At 41.2% G+C, this 21,438-nt stretch overlaps 1 protein-coding gene across 1 annotated transcript; it reads right to left on the bottom strand.

The window, feature by feature from the left end:
* Positions 1-5,628: 5,628 nt before the first annotated feature.
* LOC136706703 (NLR family CARD domain-containing protein 3-like) lies at positions 5,629-14,845 on the bottom strand. Its single transcript, XM_066680294.1, has 7 exons — positions 12,894-14,845; positions 11,989-12,162; positions 11,451-11,624; positions 10,934-11,104; positions 7,188-7,361; positions 6,556-6,602; positions 5,629-6,429 (listed from the first exon to the last, which is right to left on the bottom strand). The coding sequence occupies exons 1-7, from the start codon at positions 14,843-14,845 to the stop codon at positions 5,858-5,860; spliced, it is 3,264 nt and encodes a 1,087-aa protein (XP_066536391.1). The 3' UTR covers positions 5,629-5,857.
* Positions 14,846-21,438: the final 6,593 nt, after the last annotated feature.

Below are 21,438 nucleotides of genomic sequence, written 5' to 3'. Positions count from 1 at the left end.
AACATTAAATTACTTGTCCCTAAAGATGTTTTACTTCATTTTAAATTGCTGAACCAAGAAAAATAATCTCATATTGGCAGAATATGTGGGAACTTTAGTACGTTTTTGACAAATATTAACTATTATTAATGAATAAGCAAATTTTGGTTGGTTCATTTTTGCAGGTGTTTACTGTAAACTGAGAAATTGTGATAGATATCGTTTAATGTTCAGCATTAATGTAGCTGGAACAAATAGTCATAGAAAACAAATCATTGGAGCATATTAATCTCTCTCTTTCTCTCACACACACACACACACACGCGCGCGCGCGCTCACAGGACACAACTGACAGACTCACGATTCAATAAATTTCGACCGGGGAGGGGAGGGCTCCAAAAAACCTCCTGTAGCTCGAAAACTGGTCCAAAATTTAACGAAACATACCGTAGACAAGGAAAGTCTGACGATGGAGATGGTGTAAAAATGTTTGCACTTTGAGCGAGAACTGATGGTGTAATGATGAGTTAAAAACAGGCGAAATTCTGCGTTCCGACCCGCTCTTAAAATACATTGAGCTCTATGGGAGCTGAAACCCTCCCAAGTGTCGAACAAACATTCATAACTCAGTTAACCGCATACACCACTGCCACAAGGAGATTCTGGGGATCGATGCGGTTTAAACATTTTAAAGATTGAGCGAGAATTGAGTGTGTTATAACGAGTTAAAGATTTAGAACCCGCACTCGGAGCCGCTCCGAAAATACAGTGAACTCTAAAGGAGCTGAAACCCTTCCTAGTGCCGAACAAAAATTCAAAACTCAAAACCCGCATTTTCAAAAGTGTTCAAATGTACAGGTGCTAGAAAGGGAACGTTTCTCTACCATTTAAAAATTAAATGAAGTCTCTAGGTGAAAGTATAAATAAGTTATGGGGAAATGTCTGTCTGAAAAGCCCGGGTCCGTAGCTTGATAACTGACAGAGTCAGAGCAGTTTGAAAATGAATTCCATAGAAATGACTATCTATATGACGTAATAAGACGCACGTTTTCGAGGTGGAACGGAGTCGATAGCTGTAGTTAACCGGACAAGGATTTGCGGAATAATGATAACAATAATAAGAATAATAATAAAAAGAAGTTGACTTAAGAACTAAAGCAACAGGCGCAACATAATTAGCAAATATCTCTGCCATTATCGTTAGATAATTTGATTTTTTCATATTATTGAAAACAAATAAAATAAACAAAAAGAAGCAAAACATCATTGACATGAAGTAAGGTTTTTCTGAAAGATGAAATATCGGCATTGCCCTTTGTAGGGAAATGTTAGCCACTCACCCCGAGGCGTTCTGACGTTGACCAGCCGCACTGCGACTCCCTCAGTTGATGTCCGTTGGAAAAGTGTATGTTTTCCAGGAGAAAAGACCACTCCACGGTGAAAATCTTTGTGACTGGTCTGCAGCACAAAGTTGAAATATTTGCGTTTCCGAGCAGAGATTTTCACAGAGCTTACATTGTGCACAAAGCCCCGGACATCCTCCGCAGGCGCTGTGTCGAGTTTCTGCTGTTTAGTCGGAGTTGCCATCACCGAAGGTGTCAGCGTCTGTACAGCGGCTCGCGCCGGCTCTCGGTATATGACGTCACAGAACAAAGAGCACGTGCTAGAGCAATCACGCACGTGAGGATGAAAGGATGCGAGGAGGGGGTGGTAGACAGATAAAAGTTGCTGTGTGGTTTAAGAATAATGGAACCTACACAGCCACGTGAAGTTATCTTTGCAGCAGGAGCTTCATGAACGGCTTAGTCGCTGGTCCATTTTGTTTTCACTGGTCGCTGTCAATGGTTTAAGAAAAATAAGATCAAACGGGTGATGCTGCTGTATTGGAAATGTGTTAAAGGGGGGGGGGGGGGGTGCACATAAACATTTATTTTGAATTTGTGTATCATGCAATTTATATACGTATGTATATAAGCTGAGAGGATTTCATTCATTAAATTTAAACAGGAAAGTCGGTCTGTCTTTTTTAATTGTTGGGGAGGCATGTTTGGGCCCAAATTAATTAAATGAAGTAATGTGTGTACTGTCTTTAAATCAGAATTGTGTCCAACAATGTCCATAAATTAATCAAAAATCTGGAACTTCACTTATGAAATAAGTATATATTACACATTTTAAAATAAATGTGTAAATAATAATAATAATAATAATAATAATATATATATATGTGTGTGTATAAAAGTAATAAAAACTAAAATAGAATTTAGACACAAATACACCCGATCAGTAGATCTATTCGAATGTTTATAGCGTTTTAGAAACAATGTTATATTATATATTTATTTATTTATAGTCAGCTCAAAAATGAATGTTAATATTGTGTTATTGTAACAGATAGAAATTAAAATGTAACACAGATGCAAACAGTCTACAGAGGAACACATAAATATAAAACAGCTCAGAGGGAGATTAAAGGAGAACATTTGTTTAGTAAGTGATTGTTTTTATTGTAGAAGTAGGTCTTGTTTAAAGCTGCGCTGCTTACTTCAATATTCACTGGTGTCCAGAGTGGAACATGAGGAAGAGTGGATTTGGTTTGAGTGTTGACCACATTTACATCTGCTGAGGTCCATTAAAGAGCTTGAGCTGAAAAAGGACTAGGCGTAAAGTACTTTAAAGTCCACTTTATATTCTTTTAATTAGTGATAGTTGGATGGACTTTTGTAGAAGGGTTTGAAGCTCTTGAGTAGTGGAATTGAATCTGGGGAAATACGGACATCGTGGTGGCTGTTATAAATGACTGAGTTTACAACTCAAAATGAATAAGAATTCATATGTAATTGCAAAACTATAAAACACATTGGTATCAATAAGTAAACGTTTTTAAGATAATTACACCTCCATGAATACTTCTTAATATTGTAGAGAGTGAATATTATCCTATTTCTTTTTACATTGTTTAATGAGGTAGTGCTGCCAACATGGAGAATGTAATAATTTGTTTTTATTTTTGTTTTTTGTTTTGTAAAGTGGTTAAACTGCTCAGTAACAGCAGAAACGCGAATAAAAATGGGTACAAACGATACAATATATAATTAAGGGTGTTTTTTTTCTTTTTTCTGATTCTTAGTGATAAATACATTGCCGTGTAAAAGTGAGCAGTTGTAGCAGCTGACACTGCTGTGACACTAGCGACTTCCAGCACATTTTCTTTGTTCTCAGCGCACACAGGTGACACAGAGGAGGGGAGGTGCACGTAAACATTGTTTAATGTTTTATGAATTCAGGATAAGCCTCCACTTGGAAAATCTTAGTTAAACAAGCCCCCGCTTAGTTTTGGTGGAACTGCGTATTCTGAACATTACGGTAAGAGCGTGTCGAGGAACGAATTTCAAAATAAAACCCAAACGTCACTGACAGGAAATCTATGTAATAGATAAATAATTTTCTATACAAATAATATATGAATAAAAAACAAATATTTGGTATTTTGTGGAAGTAATAAAGATATCAGGACATGCCACTCAAGTCATTCTGATGTGCCATTTCAAAATAAAGGCCCTTTGTGTTGTCCCATCTCTGTAACTTTAATTCCAAATGTATATAATTATTAAAAGGAAACCATTAGTTTGCACAGAACAATTTCACTTCATAATGATAGTACAACACCTGAATATATCACTCACTTAATATCAAGTCATTCTGATGTGTCATTTCAAAATAAAGGCCCTTTGTGTTGTCACATCTCTGTAACTTTAATTCCAAATTCATATAATTAATAAAATGAATTATTTTTCATTATTGTTATTACACACCAGTTTCACTTTATAATAATGATAATACAGCACCTGAGTGTGTCAATTATATAATATCAAAGCATTCTGGTTTTGTGTTTTAACATTGAATTTGTCATCTCATTTATATTCCTAACAATATATGACTCACAATGTTATGAAATTAATTTTTCATTTTTCATGCAGAACGAATTAACATCTGAGCACAATGATCATATTATGCACAGTCATCAGATCTATCCTCTTAATTGATATTTTTGATAACCACATGGTTTGGTTTCTCCACCTCAAGAACAGGGAACTTGATAAATGGATATAATGCTTTTGAACATGAGACAAGAATGTAATGGATTTTTTTTATTAAATGGAAATTATATCTAATCAAAACAAACCCAGGTAATACTCACAGCTCATCACTCACAGTGGACATTTATACTTACTTTCAATTATGTGTTTTAATAATTAACTGAATTAATCATTCACAGTGAATTATTCCTGCAATTCTTTTTATCAGTCTATGCATTATTATTATTATTATTATTATTGTTGTTGTTGTTGTTTTGTATTAGTTTTATTTGTCTGTATATATTTTATATAGTATATTCACTGCTAATCATTCAATACATGTCTGTGAACTTGTGTATTCTGTCTGTGTATAGTCACATATATAGATTTTTTCTCTGTGTAATATATCTTCTTATGTGTAAAATGCTTGGTGAAATAAAGTGTTCTATGTACCACAATAAATGTGTGTACATTCAGCTGAACAAACAAATTGTAATGTCTACATCATTGCCTGCACCATTGCCTATGATATATACTGAGATGTGTTTATCTTATTTGTGTTACTCTGACTGAAATGGGGCAATGGTTAGAGACCGGGCTTGATACCGGAAGTTTGCCGGTTCGATCCCAGGACTGGCAGGAACATCCATGACTGAAGTTCCCTTGAGCAAGGCACTGAACCCCCAAATGCTCCCCGGGCGCTGGGGATGGTTGCCGCCGCTCTGGGTGTGTGTTCACTGCCACAGATGTGCAGTTCACACTACACTGACCATAAATGTGCTTGGTAATGTTAATTTTATTATTTTTCTGGGTCTGTGGCAAGTTTGTACAATTTTCATACACTTGGCTGATTACAGGGATGGGAGTTATGCATCCAGCAGTTTAATTAATTCATTTATTGATCAGCAGTATCATAGGGAGTGCTCTGCTGGGAGAGCTGCATGCTGGAAGAGACTGGATAGCAAACTCCATGCATGGTGGTTCCTTCGTGGCGGTTGTATTTGACAAATGAAATGGTCAGGTTTTAAATGTAATTACAGTTGTGCTCTAAGAGGAATTTGATATCAACAAGCCTCTTAAACAAGGGCATAAGTTTTGTCTGTGCAGCAAAGGAATCTCCATAATAAGAGTAATAATTGTGTATCTTCAGCACTGATCATGAAAAACAAGTAAGGAGTATACATAAACTACCTTCCAAAATATGTCAAGGTTCTGGTGTAATATCAAAGATCAATAGCAGCTAGTAAACATGTCTTTCAGAAAGCATCGCTCTTCCCTTTGCCCATTTCTCTCTGAACAAGTGTCTAGAGGAAAACTGGATAAAGAAGAAAAATATGGTTTGTGTCTCAGTTCTGTTTGATCTCTTTAATAATCAACTTCTCAATGTGAGTGATCTCAGATTCAAAAGAAGTAGAGTGGGTATTTTGTAAATTGATGCAGAAATACAGGAAAAAATGAATTAATAACATTCTTAATGGTATAACATCCCATTAAACCATAACCAAATACCCAGCAGAACATTTCTATATCATGTTCCATAACAGAAGTACTGATTAATGCAAAGACAAATTAATCAAACACAAAGAACCCTAATAGAGTTATCAACACAGAAAAAATACATACTAACACTCCCAAAGACAAACCTCGGCACCACATTAACATCAGTCACAAAGCAGACAAGAGCCAGTTCAGCTTAAATCCAGGACAAGAAATTGGCACAAATCTAAAACACACCAAACTTAAGATCACTGAATGCTTTGAGCCATTTTATTTGTTTCATCTGGTCTCATGCAGAAATGCTAATCTAATTCACACAGACGAACTGACCCACACATGCACTCAAACCCAGCATACAAGGGCTCGGTGAAGGTGGTGTAGAATGTGTAAAGGTGGGTGTGGGTGTGAGAGGAGATGGCATAGAATGACAGAATGCCAGCCTCCCAGTCTAAATACACTGCAACTCTGCGAACACAGGGACTGTCTGCCCTACATGCATAAGTTTCCTTTTTCTTGTGTCTGACAGAGTAATTGAAACTATAAACAGGGTCCTCGTCTACAGTGTGCCTGCTGCTAGTGCAGTCCAGACTCCAGGACTGGTCATTGTACCCAAACTCATACTCATCACATTCGTCTCCTTTCTTAATTATTCCTTTGTAAGACACAGCTATTTCACTCCCAATAGTACTGCACTCCACCTCCCAGTAACAGCGTCCAGTTAAACTCTCCACACTCAGAACTTGGGCACATTTATCAAATCTGTCCGGATGATCTGGATAAGGCTGCACTCCCACAGATTCCACCTTCCGGTTTCCCTCGGACAGAAGGAGGCAGCTGTTTAAAGTGTTCGGATCCAGAGTCAAATCACAGGCATCTGTGGGCACACACACACACAAAAAAGACACATTCACTGATTACAGATTACACACAAACACATTCACAAATTACATATTACATATAAATGTGAGAGTGAGAGAGAGTAAGACACTGCGTGGCCTACATTTTTTTAGTCCTGTTTTTATCCTGATTTCTCCTCCATTTTCTGCCCTAGAGAAGGGGAAAACATATAAGGTTTGCTGATCCATAACATACAACCGCACCCATTTTTCACAGGATCCTGCAGTAGATCAGTGTGTGTGTGTGTGTGACTCACTGTAGTTTCCCCAGTGCACAGTGAGGATCCTGCAGTAGATCAGAGATTGTGTGTGTGTGTGTGTGTGTGTGTATGTGTGACTCACTGTAGTTTCCCCAGTGCACAGTGAGGATCCTGCAGTAGATCAGAGTGTGTGTGTGTGTGTACGTGTGACTCACTGTAGTTTCCCCAGTGCACAGTGAGGATCCTGCAGTAGATATGTGTGTGTGTGTGTGTGTGTGTGTGTGTATTTATCGCTGGAGTGCCCTGAATGTGTTTATTAATTAAAGCCCAAGAGCCAGTCATGACTGATCTGAATATCCCTCAGCTCAGGGTGTGTGTGTGTGTGGGGGGGGGGGTGCATGTATTTGTCTGTGAGCGACAGAGAGATGGAGAGAGTGTGTGTTTATCTGTTAAAGCCCTGGAGAGCCAGTCGTGTTACATGTGAATATCCCTCAGCTCAGAAGCTCTGTCTGTGTGTGTGTGTGTGTAAAACTCACTGTAGTTTCCCCAGTGCACAGTGTGGATCCTGCAATAGATCAGAGAGCAGCTTCACTCCGGACTCTCTTGGGTTATTGTAGCTCAGATCCAGTTCCCTCAGGTGGGAGGGGTTTGATTTCAGAGCTGAAGCCAGAGAAAAACAGCTTCTTTCTGTAATCATACACCCAGATAATCTGCAAAAAATAAATGCAAGTAAGAGATACAAAAGTACCCATTGTAAAATATGTACCCACTGTCACATACATTTTATAGGGTCTGGAAAGTTTTATCCTTTATTGTATATCTCTAAGTGACATGTGTGTTGCTAAACAGCCACTGCTCCGAGACGACAGAACAGCTAACTGTGAAGTGTCGGACACACTATCTGCCCCGTGAGTTTGGCAATGTTCGTCACTGCTGTTTACATAGCACCGGATGCTAATGCTAACAACGCACCGAAGGAGCTACATGACAACATCAGCTTGCTTTAGAGCAAGCATCCGGAGGCGTTTTATGTGGTGGTGGGGGATTTTAACCACGTAAACCTGACGAACATCTTGCCAAGGATTTACCAGCACATAAACATTCCAACATGGGGAGACAACACACTCGACCATGTTTACACCAATAAAAGAGACGCATACAGAGCCGTCCCCCACCCCCACTTCAGGCTTTCCGACCACATTTTCATCATGGTGGTCCCTGCATACCATCCCACGGTGCAACGCTCCAGACCCACACAGAAGACCATTACTGTGTGACCCAGTGAAGGAGATGCTGAGCTGCAGGACTACTTTGGCTGCACAGACTGGCAGGTCTTCGGGGAGGCTGTTGAGAGTGAGGGGGAGCTGAATCTGGAGGATTATGCATATGCTGTCCTCTTGTACATCAGCAAGTGTGTGGAGGATGTCACCACCACCAAGACTGTGACTTGCTACCTGAATCAGAAATCCTGGCTGAATGCAGAAGTGCGTTCTCCACTGAAAGCCAGGGATGCTGCCTTCAGGACTGGTGACTCACATGAACTCAGGGGGGCTAGAAGAGAGCTGACTGCAGGTGTTAAGAGGGCCAAAGCTGCATATGCTCTGAAAATCCAGAGACACTTCTCCTCCCAGGATCCATGGAGCATGTAGAAAGGTATTAAGTGCATCACAGACGATAAAATCAAAGATGCACAATGCTCCAAAGACCCCTCCCTGCCCGAGGCTCTCAATAAGTTCTTTGCATGCTTTGAGGACTGGAACACCCACCCCCCAGCATCATACTCACCAATAGCCTTCACACCGATAGTCACAAAATGCTTTGAAAAACTGGTCATGGCCCACACCAAAGCCACCATTGATGTCACTGTGGATCCACACCAGTATGCATAAAGGAAGAACCGATCCACAGAACATGCTATTTCCTCTGTGGTCCACACTGCCCTCTTTTAACACTATAGTACCCCAGACCCTGACAAATAAACTCTTCTCACTTGGTCTGAGCAGAACTAGGTCCTGGACTTCCTGACCAATAGGCGGCAGTCTGTGAGGATCCACAACCTCTCTTCCTCCACCACGATCCTCAGCACTGGCTCCCTCGCACATCAACGACTCTGCAGCTGAGGCGAGCTGGACTCAGGAACTCAGTCCTCACCTCCTTCTACAGATGTGTGGTGGAGAGTGTCCTGTGCTTCAGCATCAATGTGTGGCATGGAAGCTGCTCTGCTGCAGACAGGAAAGCTCTGCAGTGGGTGGTCAGTCAGAGTCAGCCTCCCCTCCACCACAGACATCTACACCTTCAGATGCAGGAAGAGGGCCACCTGCATCATGAAGGTCCCCACCCACTCAGAACACTCACTTTTTGTCCCACTCCCCTTAGGCAGGAGGCCGCGGGTCATTAAGCGTAGAATGAACAGACTGAGAAACAGCTTCATTCCAGAAGCTGTAAGACTCTCCACCTAGAGAGTCTTAGAGAGCTGTAAGCTCCACCACCTTGCCTAACACTTACATGCACACAATGCATGGCAATAACACTTTTCGAGGCAGTACAGTAAACGAAAGGGTCACCTCATAATGGCTCCAGCTTGCAGAGAGGAAAACTGTTGTGTGTGTGTGTGCACCGAACAGCAGCTCCGAGGCCTTCTTGGAGGTAGTGAGTGAAGTTCTACAGAGGATTCCATGCACTGACTCTATCGTTCTGCTGGGGGACTTCAATGCTCACATTAGCAATGACTTGGAAACCTGGAGAGGAGTGACTGGGAGGAATGGCCTGCCTGATCTGAAACCGAGTGGTGTGATGTTGTTGGACTTCTGTGCTAGTCATGGTTTGTTCATAACAAACATCAAGTTCAAACATAAGGTTGCTCATAAGTGTACTTGGTACCAGAGCACCTTGGGTCAAAGGTCTATGATCGACTTTGTGGTCATGTCTTCTGATCTGAGGCCATATGTTTTGGACACTCGGGTAAAGAGAGGGGCTGAGCTGTCAACCAATCACCATCTGTTGGTGAATTGGATTCGATGGCAGGGAAAGCTGCTGGACAGACCTGGTAAACCCAAACGTTTAGTGTGGGTGGCCTAGGAAATGATGGCAGATGACTCTGTCTTGATGGATTTCAACTCTCACCTCTGAGAAAACATCTCACATGTTCCGGAGTAGGTAGGGGGAATGGAGTCTGAATGGACCCTGTGGAAGTGGCTGCATATAGCTGTGGTCAAAAGCTTGTTGGTGCCTGTTATAGCAGCAACCCAAAAACCCATTGGTGGACAGCAGGGGTGAGGGAAACTGCCAAGCAGAAGAAGGAGGCTTTTTGGGCTTGGCTGGATTTCGTCCTGGCTGTGGAACTATGGACCAACTCTTTACTTTTTCACAGATGATTGAGGGGGCATGGGAATTTGCTACTCCAGTCTACACATGCTTTATGGATTTGGAGAAGGCATATGACCTTGTGGTAGGTGCTCCAGGAGTATGGGGTGCCAGGGTCGCTCCGCTGAGCCGTACGGTCCTTGTACTCGCAGAGTTTGAGTTGTGTTCGCATCCTTGGCAGTAAGTCAAGCTTGTTCAGTATGGGCATTGGACTCTGTCAGAGCTGTGCCTTATCTCCACTCCTGTTCCTGATAATCATGGACAGGGTGGTGAGGCGTAGCTATATTACCTATATTTTATGTTGTTTGCACTAAAACAAGCAAAATTTTATAAACAGAGAAACTAAACAAAATGTGTTAAAGGTAAAATAGTCTAATTGAAGTGTAATTGAATAAATCATTACACACAAAATATGAAAGAACATACACAATATTTATACATGACTTATGCATTTAGGTAGAATGAGGGAATGATAAAATCATTCATTCATTCATTATCTGTAACCGCTTATCCAGTTCAGGGTCACGGTGGGTCCAGAGCCTACCTGGAATCATTGGGGGCAAGGCGGGAATACACCCTGGAGGGGGCGCCAGTCCTACACAGGGCAACACAGACACACACACATTCACTCACACACTCACACCTGCGGACACTTTTGAGTCGCCAATCCACCTACCAACGTGTGTTTTTGGACTGTGGGAGGAAACCGGAGCACCCGGAGGAAACCCACATGGACACAGGGAGAACACACCACACTCCTCACAGACAGTCACCCCGAGCGGGAATCGAACCCACAACCTCCAGGTCCCTGGAGCTGTGTGACTGCGACACTAACTGCTGCATGATAAAATCAATATCTTGATATTAAATTTTATAATTTCCTTTTTCCACTGTAGAATACCTTCACAAAAAATCTTACATGAAAGTCTCCAGTTTACAGAGTGGACTCTTCAGTGCAGCAGAGAGCAGCTCCACTCCTGAATCCTGCAGGTCATTGTTACTGAGGTCCAGATCTTTCAGTGAGTTTACTGATTGTAGAGCTGATCCCAGAGACTTACAGGAATTTTCTCCCAGACTACACATAGCAAGTCTGAAAAACGATATAACAATTTACTCTAAAACTAGACAAATAAGGTTATACAGTTTTTAAGAAAAAATTAAACACTATCATTAACATCTTTTGAAAATTATTTTATGGAAACAGCGAGAGATGGAAACATTATAAAACCTCAGGAGTTCTTAAATAATGCTGTTACTGTTCTGTGTTTAGTTTTATTCTCACTTGTTGTGTTGCCACATTTTTACCAAAGCAAGGATTGTTTGTATAAAGAACAGCTTTTGTACACAATGGCAATTCAAAGTCCTTTATAAAACAGCACAAAAATATTACAGTAAAAGAGTTAAAACACCAAAGAATAGATTTACAACATGTTCACCTGAGAGTCTCCAGTTTACAGAGTGGACTTTTCAGTGCAGCAGAGAGCAGCTCCACTCCTGAATCCTGCAGGTCATTGTTACTGAGGTCCAGCTCTTTCAGGGAGGAGTTTAGTGACTGCAGAACTGATCCCAGGGTTTTACAAGAAATCATGGTGAGACTACAGCCACTCAGTCTGTAATAGCAAATTACATGGTACAATTCATTAAGGGGAATGATAATATAAAGAATTCATGCCTCAAATGCTACTTTTTCTTTTCATACCTTAAGGTTTCATAAGATGAAAAGAAACTTTGCTGCCACAAATATCCATTTAATTAATGGCTGTCAGCAGCAGGAAAAATGCTGACAAAGATTCTCTGAACTGATTAAGAGGAAGGTGTGGGGCACACATTTAGATTTACTAATTAACTTTACTATTAAATTGAATTCCACAATTTTCTGAAAAGTCTGATGAAATAATAAAGTCTGTTATTTTCTGTATGGTTTTAGCATAATTTATTTTCTAATAGTCCCATTAGATTCAAAAGAAACCTTACTTGAGAGTCTTCAGGTTACAATGTTTACTCTTAATTCCAGTAGAAAGCAGCTCCACTCCTGAATCCTTCAGATTATTGTTATTGAGGTCCAACTCTTTCAGAAGGTGGTGTGCTGATTGTAGAGCTGATCCTAGAACTTCACAGGAGGCCTCAGAGTCACAACAGCCATGTAGTCTACAGGAACCAAAAAAAAATAATAATAATAAATAAATAAATATATATATATATATGTATCACAGTTATTATGAATGTTCTGTTTTCCTTCATATTTAGAACTTTATTCAGTTAATATTTTACAAATATTTAATATTTCAGTGATTTCACTCACTGGTCATTTTATTTTACCATACCTAATTCTACTGCTACTTGGACATAACATTTACTATGTATTTAAAATAGGAATATAACAAATATATGTGCAAATGTTGTCAGTTGTAATTATCTACAACTATGTTTCAGAAATATAACAAAATGCACAATATAACACATTGCTTTAGACATGGTGGATATTGATTCTCTAACTATAAACCAGTAATGTGGAATGAGATAAGAGGGAGGTTTTAATAAACTGCCTGGAGGTGCACATGCAGCATATAAGTTCATTATAATATTCAGACTGATTTCTAATAAAATGTCTGAGCTCAATTCATCAGTCTTTATTCACTGTATATAGTATTAGAATATTGAATAATATAGAGGTAACCTAACTGTTCTACAAACTGCTGAATAGGGTTCGTTCACAGCTTAAACACTATCCTAAACAAATGCTTGTGGTTACATGCCAGGTCCCTAACCACCAGGCCATGGCTCCCAGTTGAATAATGCTACATTATCATTACGCTGTAACATAAATGACATTTTAAGTATTTAAAGATGGATTCAAATTAATGAAAGTGTAAACTCACCGAGCTTTTCTGCAGACAGTCACAGCTGGGATCAGTCTCCTATAACCCTCCTCTGATGTGTCAAATTTATTCAGATCCAGTTCCTCCAGCTCCTCCTCTGAGGTCAAAAGAACATAAGCTAATGCTGAACAGTATCCAGCAGAGAGATACTCTTCTGAGAGTTCCTCCTGAGATTTTAGAAACTCCTCAATCTCTCTGTAGAGGGACTGGTCCTTCATCTCAGACAGACACAGGAACAGGTTGATGGAGCGCTCTGTGGAGAGGCTGTTTTGTTTGATTAAATATTTTATTTTCTCTTTGGTATCACTGGAACTGTCATGAATTTGGGTCAGTAGACCCTGTATGAGACTCTGATTGGACTCCAGTGAGATTCCCAGCAGGAACCGAAGGAACAGATCCAGGTGTCCATTCTGAACTTGTATGGCTTTATCTGTCACCTCACACAGCAGTGCAGCCAGTGGAGCATTTTCATACCACCTTGCATTACAGAGTTTAAAGTACAGCAGTGGCTCCATGATGTTGTTCTCATAGCAGTGAAACACAAAGACAGCAGCCAGGAACTCCTGAAAACTCAGATGAACAAAGCAGTAGACCTTCCTCTGGTGGATCACACACTCCTCCCTAAAGATCTCAGTGAAGATCCCTGAATACACTGAGGCCTCAGTGACATCAATGCTGCTCTCTCTCAGGTCCTCTTCATAGAAAACCACATTGCCCTTCAGCAGCTGTGTGAAAGCCAGTTCAGCCAGTTTCAGAAGCTCTGTTCCGTTGGAATCCAGCAGTTTCTTTGGGTCTATCTCCTCTTTGTCCTCATACTTCTCCTTCTTCGTGTTTGTCAGAGTGAGCAGGAAGTGTGAGTACATTTCAGTTAGAGTTTTAGGGATCTCTGTGTGACTCTGTGTGATGATTCTCTGAAGAACAGTGGCTGAGATCCAGCAGAAGACGGGAATGTGGCACATGATGTGGAGGCTCCTCGATGTCTTAATGTGGGAGATGATCTTCTGGGCTTGGTCTTGGTCCCTGATTCTCTTCCTGAAGTACTCCTCCTTCTGGGGGTCGGTGAATCCCTGAATTTCTGTCACACGGTGGATGTACTGAGGAGGGATCTGATTGGCTGCTGCTGGTCGGGAGGTGATCCAGATTAGAGCAGAGGGAAGCAGATCTCCTCTGATGAGGTTTGTCATTAACACACCCACTGATGATGTCATGGTGATGTCAGACACTTCCTCACACTGTTCAAAGTCCAGTGGAACTCTGCTTTCATCCAGACCATCAAATATAAACACAGCTCTGAGCTGGTCATATATCTCTGGGTCCAGATGTCTGAGCTCAGGATGGAAGGCACACAGAAGTCCATGAAGACTGTACTGATCATCTTTAATCAAGTTCAGCTCCCGGAACGGAAGCACAAACATGAGATCTACCTCCTGATTGGCTGCTCCTTCAGCCCAGTCCAGAATGAACTTCTGCACAGAGACAGTTTTTCCAATTCCAGCGATGCCTTTAGTCAGAACACTTCTGATCTCCAGCTCTTCTGCTCCTTTATCCTCTTTTCTGTCTCTGAGTCTGAGATCTTCAGCCTTCACTCCTCCATCAGAACCTTGTAGAGGTTTAAAGATGTCTGAGCAGTGGACTGGAGTGTCTAATGGGTTTTTCCTGAATGGGAAGTCTATCTGTAAAACTTCATGTCCTTCAATCCCTTCTTTGTTTTGTCCCTCTATGATGAAGAGCTGTGTGTTCATTTCCTTTAAGAGAATTTCACTCTCCATTGTTTTGATTCCCTCAAATAAACCTTCATACTTTTTCTTCATAGCAGTTTTATGTGTCTCTAAAACATGGGGCAGGACTTCTTGTTCTGGTTGCTCAGAATGTGGCCTGGTTTCCACCAGTGTATGTGTGTTCATTCCTGTTTGTGTGGAGCAGTGCCTGTTCAGGGATAAACACAGAACCATATTTACTGGGTAAAGAACTGTTTTAAGCACAGCAGTGTCATTGGCATGGCAGTGGGCCTAGATTGGAGCTATCGTGTTGTATTTATTGAGAATTTGATGATTGAATTATATCTGAATTAATTTACTCACTCAGCAAGTGTAAATTCACTGCTTAATGTTGAGGTATTTTTTATAGGTTCTTCCATGGAGCAGAACCTCTTTATAGATGGACAACTGGATTCTTCTTCTTGGCTGATTTTAAGTTCCTCCATGGATCGTTTGCTGGGTTCTGAAGTTCCAGCGCTCGTCACCCTGCACATTTAGTCCATAAAAACAAGCTCATTAATTACAAATCCTGTTTCATGATAAGTTTGGAAATTTAATTAATCATAATCGTACACAGGATAAGATGGAAAACATCCTATGCCAATCCATTTGAGCCTTACATAGGGCCCACCACACTCTCTTCCTACCTGCAACCACAAAATTTCTGTTGAATTCTAAACCTCAAAACTAAGGTTGCTGTGGCCATTTATGATCCAATCAGCAACATCCTTAACAACTCCGGTTACTCACTGAGCCCAGCACATGAGTACCCAAACCACCCATTGCATCACTAGATCTTCACAGGGTTTCACTGAATTAAGTACAGCACACCTCCAGAAGGTTCAACAGTGAAGTCTAGCATTCCAGACCCACTCCCCTCAAAGCCAGCTTTACAGTCCCACATTACTCTTTACTATTAATAACCGTAAATTCACATTGGCCTCCCTGGTGACTAAGGCTGTAGCCCCATTGGCACCGTTAATGCATGCTCAGTGCCACCAGTTCCATGTAATCTTTACATGCTACTTCATCAACCACCACAACAGCACCTCTACAGTGCATTTCCCAGAGTAAACTGTGCTCTCCTTATCCACAATCACTGACTAGACCTTTCAGCTGTTTCTGATAACTCCTTCACAGCTGCCCTTAATTTTGGCCCCGATGCCGAACTGCACACACAAGGACATGGCAGACTTGACTACAAATCCCCTAACACCTATCTCCACCGAACTTACATGTGCCTGCCTCCCACATTTCCTCACTTCAGAAGTCAAGTCCACATGGAAGTCCTTCCTTTCATCTACAGCATCCTCAAATGGAACCGTTAACTCGGCACCATGTCTGGCCTCAGTGTAGTTAACACAATGCACTCTGGGACTTGCAGCTTTTTCCTACGTCTACTAGCAATTTCCAAAGTCACGCTTCACCCCATCTACCAATATTTGTAGCCTGCACACCAGTGGCGGATGCTGGTCTTTCAAGGAGGGGAAGCTCACTTTCGGCCTACATTATAAAATGTGTCGGTTTATTTATACATAAATTCTACCCTTTTCAAGAAAATGATCTGTGACCCTGTTGTACCAACAAGGTGTCTTTTCCAGGGACTTGACTAGTGTCCTCTCAATGGCCAGCAGAGCTAGGCTGCTTAAACGGCCTTGGCCCATGTGAAGTGTGTCCGCCTGTGAGTGCTTTTTGACGGTGGAGGGGCTCACAGCACCCGCTGGACAGAAACTGCGATAGAAGTCAGAAAGAGTGATAGAAGAGTGATGCTCCCACGGATCTTTACACCAAAGGATCGCTGGTTCGCTCATTGCGCTGTCAATCAAAAAGGGATTCAGCCTCAGACAGATCATCCAATCATCATGCAGAAGCTGAGCGTCCGGGCCAGCCGAGGCCAGCCCACTGCCCCATAGACCCCCAGAGACGCTGAGCGTCCGATGGGCGGGACAAAGCCCAGCATTTATCCAATGACTCGTCTCGTTTCGCCGCCCTTCGCTGCTTCGCTATTGAACTCTGTGGACGCTCAGCATCCACACTGTTTAAATCACTGTGAGGCTGCGGGAATGATTGAGAGCAAAGCCGTGTCTTTACCAGTGATAAGAAGCTGATTCTGAACAAAAGTTGAGCGCGTTGTAGTCCATATTTATTCAATGACATGTACACACAACAGTATATATTTGATCACATATTTTTTTGACATTTTAGGGGAAGCTGAGCTTCCCTTGCAGTCTTAGAGCTATCGCCTCTGTTGCACACGTTCTTGAAAACATTCCCCCTCACACACAAACCTAACTATTTTATTACTACAGCTATTCGTCAATTAATTTACCTCTAGCAATTTGCTGTCCAAACAACATGCTAAAACCCTTAGCACCTGATTCTGTCTCAATGTGTATACCGACCCAGTGACAAAATAAATTTACAAGCTGATAGAATATGCTTCAGTGTGCCAACCCCTGTACATAATCTACAAGTAGAATCTTCTCCTACCCACTGTCCAAGATTTTGTGGTGTTGGAAGATGTCATAAGTTACTCCCAGCAAAAACTTCATACATCTTGCCTCCATCATCCACAACTCTTGCCAGAAAATTTCCACTTCTCTAGATTCCCCCAATACCATTCAATGAGTACCGTCATTCATCCTCTGTCTGCACACGCCCCACTTAGAGGCCCTAATTACTACCTCCACTGCCATTGTAGATGCTAATGGTGAAATCATACATCCAGCCATTATATCTATTTCTAACTGCTGCCATGATGTAACAAATTCCCCTGTACTAAAGCAAAACTGAATATTGTCAAAGTATGCTTTAACAATCCTGGTAACCTTATCTGGCACCTGGAAGAATTTAAAAGTTTAACACATAAATTTATGTGGCACTGAGCTAAATGCATTTGCTAAATCTAGGAAAACGATATCTAAATCCCTACTCTCTTTCTTTGCCATCTGAATCTGATGCTAGATCAAGCTGCTATGCTCCAAACATCCTGCAAAACCAGAAACCCCATTCTTTTATACTGATGTATCAATTAATTTATTTGCTTTCAAATAAGCATATACTAATAAAAACATCTTGTGATGTAATAATATTCCTGAAGCTTTATTTAATAACAGAAGCACATAGAAAAGGGTTTGAATGTTGTCTATGTACATATGGATTTTACTGAGTAAATAAAAACTGTTTTAGAAAATGACACCTTCGACATTCTGTTGATGGAGGTGAAATAAGAGCAAATAATTTATAGAATATTTCAGTTCCGCTGCTTTGAAATGTTCCACTATAAACAGGTGAATATAAAACTCAGAGAGAGGGCATGGCCATCCTTGAAAGAGGGGCGTGGTCACCACTTTGGGTTGAACTTGAGATAATCAAACAGTTAAAAAAGACTATTTCTCAAGTACAAGATCTTACAGAGTTTAGGTCTCTCACCATCTACCGTCCATAATGCTGTAGAAGATTCAGCAACTCTGGAGAAATCTCAGTCCGTGTTGGTCAAGGTCAGCACCACTGCTGAATGAGACTGACCTTCCAGTACTCAGACAAATATAGTCATATGGGCCTGGGAGGACCTCAAAAAACTGCTGTCACACTAAACACATAAACACACTAAACACATAAACTGTGATTGAACATTTTCCATCTGTTAAGAGACATCTGAAAGAGGGAGTTAAAATGTGGTATAGGCTAGTTAGAGGCTAGTTTAGTGTTCTCTGAGTGAGCATAACAGGAGAAGTTGAGGGGCAAGCTAAAAGATCACTGTATAAAAGATCACTGTGAACAGTATCCTCGAGCTTGCAACACTCCTGTTGTTTGCTGCAGGATCCTTTGCATACAAAGCAAATAAACCTATTCTACTTTTTACAAATTCAGCTCCTGACTATATGAATTCTTCCAATTATAGTGTAAAAACTGCACCACCACAAACTCTATACAGAAACAACTTCAATGGATGCCCAGTTCTCCACCAAAATGTCCACTTACAAAACGGCAACAGTGGGTGTCCTCAGTTCCCAAACATTATTTTATAATCATACACAGGATAAGATGTGAATTATCCTATACCAATCCATAAAAGATTCACATAGAGCCCACCACACTCTCTTCCTACCTGCTGCCACCAAAATTCCTGTAGAATCCTTCACCTCAACACTAAGGTTGCTGCGGTTGTTTATGATCCAATTAGCAACCGGCTATCCTTAACAACCATGGTTACTCATTGAGTCCAGCCCATGAGTACCCAAACCAGACACTGTATCACTAGCTCTTCGCAGGGGTCAACAGGTAGGCACATCCTCTTTTTGGTGTTTTGCTGAATTAAGCCCACAACACCTCCAGAAGTCTCAACAGCTCCCCTCCCCCTCCCCTCCAGCTCCGCCCCTTACACTGGCCTCCCTGGTGACTAAGGCTGTACCTAGCCCCACTGGCACCGTTAATGCATGTTCAATGCTACCTGTTCCATGTGAACTTTACATGCTACATTTATTATTTTATTCTGTAATGGCTCTTTAGTTATTTTATTGTATCATTTTAATTTGTTTTAATCATTTGTTCTTATTTTATTTCTTTAAATCTTTATGTAATTCATTTAATTGCACTATTTTAATAGTTTTAAATAGAATTTTATTATTTTTATTCTTGCTTTTAATGTAACTGCTTTTCTGTAAAGCACTTTGAAATGTATGAAAGGTGCTCTATAAATAAACTTGCCTTGCCTACATCACCAACAATCCCAACAGCACCTCTACAGTGCATTTCCCCAAGTAATCTGTGCTCTCCTTATCCACAACCACTGACTAGACCTTTCAGCTGTTTCTGATAACTCCTTCACAGCTGCCCTTCGTTTCTGGATTGCACAAGCAGGGATATGGCCAATTTGGCTAAAAATCCCCTAACACCTATCTCCACCTGTCTTACAAGTGCATGTTACGCACGTTCCCTCACCTCAGCCAACGAGTCCGTGTACTTCAGCTTCTTCCTTTCAAATGCTTCATCTACTGCATCCTCAAATGGAACTGTTAACTTTATGAAATAAACTATCTGTTTACTTTCAGAGTAGAGCACCATGTCTGGCCTCAGTGTAGTTAACACAATGTACTCTGGGACCTGCAACAAGTGTTCTAGGGGCTGTGAACACACATTCAGAGTCAGGGGCAACCGTCCCCAGCACCCGGGGAGTAGTTGTGGGACTGGTGCCTTGCTCAAGGGCTTCTCAGCCATAGATTGAGGAAGAGGACAAGGCTGTTTCTTTACTCCAGCTGCCCCCAATTTTCCTGCCCCTCATGGTAATCGAAACAATAACCTTTCAGTCCTAAGCCCTCTTCTCTAACCATTAAGCCATGGCTGCCCATGTGAAATAATTTCAGTGAAAGAAAATGGACGCTGATGATGGATCAAAGCAGAAAAATCATATCCATCCCAACTTTTTTGTGGCATGTTACAGGCATCAGATTCTAAATGTATTTGTATTTACCAAATACCATCCATTTGTTCAGAGATATTTGAAGTCTTTCCTCTGAGCTTCTTTCATTAAATAAACTTTCAGGAGAATGATCACTAACAGAGTGAATATGTGCATCTTACCAGAGTTCTTGAGTGAGGGTTCTTCAGCAAGAGTACCTCAGGGAGAGATCCACAGAGAGAGTTTTTCAGTGAGGGTTCTTCAATGAGAGTTCCTCAGTGAGTGGGAAAGCAAGTGGAATGCTGTCAGTTATAGTGGGGTGGGGTCTGAAAGGAGCTGCAGGTTGATCAGTGTTTGTTTAGAACTTAAGTCTTCTTTTCAGACCTTTTAAACTTTACCCCATAAATGGGTTGAACTGCTCTGAGTGGATGACATTCTGACCGAAGAGGGTGGTGTGAGTGAGTTCTGTTTATTCTACACACTCCCAGACAAAAGCCAGAAGATTGATTCATTTTTGAAGAACAAGTTTTCCTAGTACCTTTCAGCTCCAAACCTGTAAACCAACAAAAAGATTCAGCAGAAGTTGCAATTAGACTACGTATACAGGGTAAACCAGTTCATTACTATACAGTAGTGCAGTTGTAATGTCATCAGTGCAAAAACATGCAAATATATAGCGGATTAAGTCTATTCAGTTGTCCGGTGTATAGCAGAGTCACAGGATTATTATTTGCTGTGCTGAGATGAGTTGAAGTCTAATAGTCTGAGGGACAAATGACTTCCTGAATCTGCCCTTGGAGCAGGACTGGGACAACAGTCTCCTGCTGAAAGATCTCCTCTGCCTGATGATGGCGCTGTGCACAGGGTGGTCAACATTGTCCGTGGTGGTCAGCAGTTTACAGAGGGCCCTTATCTTTGCCTCTGATGTTAGAGACTCCAGCTCTGTTCCCAGTACAGAACCAGCTTTCCTCAGCTGTCTCTCGAGTTGCCCAGAGTCACACTTCTTAATGCTGCTTACCCAACATACTACTGCACAGAAGAGGACACTGGCTACCACAGACATGTAGAACATGTGCAGGAGTTCTGGCAGATTCTGAAGGACCCAAGCCTTCTCAGGAAGTAGAGCCTGCTCTGTCCCTTCCTGTAGAGGGGGCCCATTATTTTACAGTGTAAAAAAACATCTGGGGTCATAAATGCAGAGAGCTGTGATGCACCCGGTATAAGTGCCAATTACCTTTAAGGAGGAGTAAATGTGTATCGTATTGAGCTGAACTTACATTATCAACACAATCACCCACTCACAGAAAGGGAAATGAATCTGAAACAGTAACTGCATTTGAATTTTATTAAATAACATGTTTATAACATTAATACAAACTTTCTCACT

This window comes from Hoplias malabaricus, chromosome 9 (genome assembly GCF_029633855.1).
Source record: "Hoplias malabaricus isolate fHopMal1 chromosome 9, fHopMal1.hap1, whole genome shotgun sequence".
Taxonomy (NCBI): domain Eukaryota; kingdom Metazoa; phylum Chordata; class Actinopteri; order Characiformes; family Erythrinidae; genus Hoplias; species Hoplias malabaricus.
Note: the sequence above shows the minus strand (reverse complement) of the source record. Positions and strands in the feature narration are given on the sequence as shown.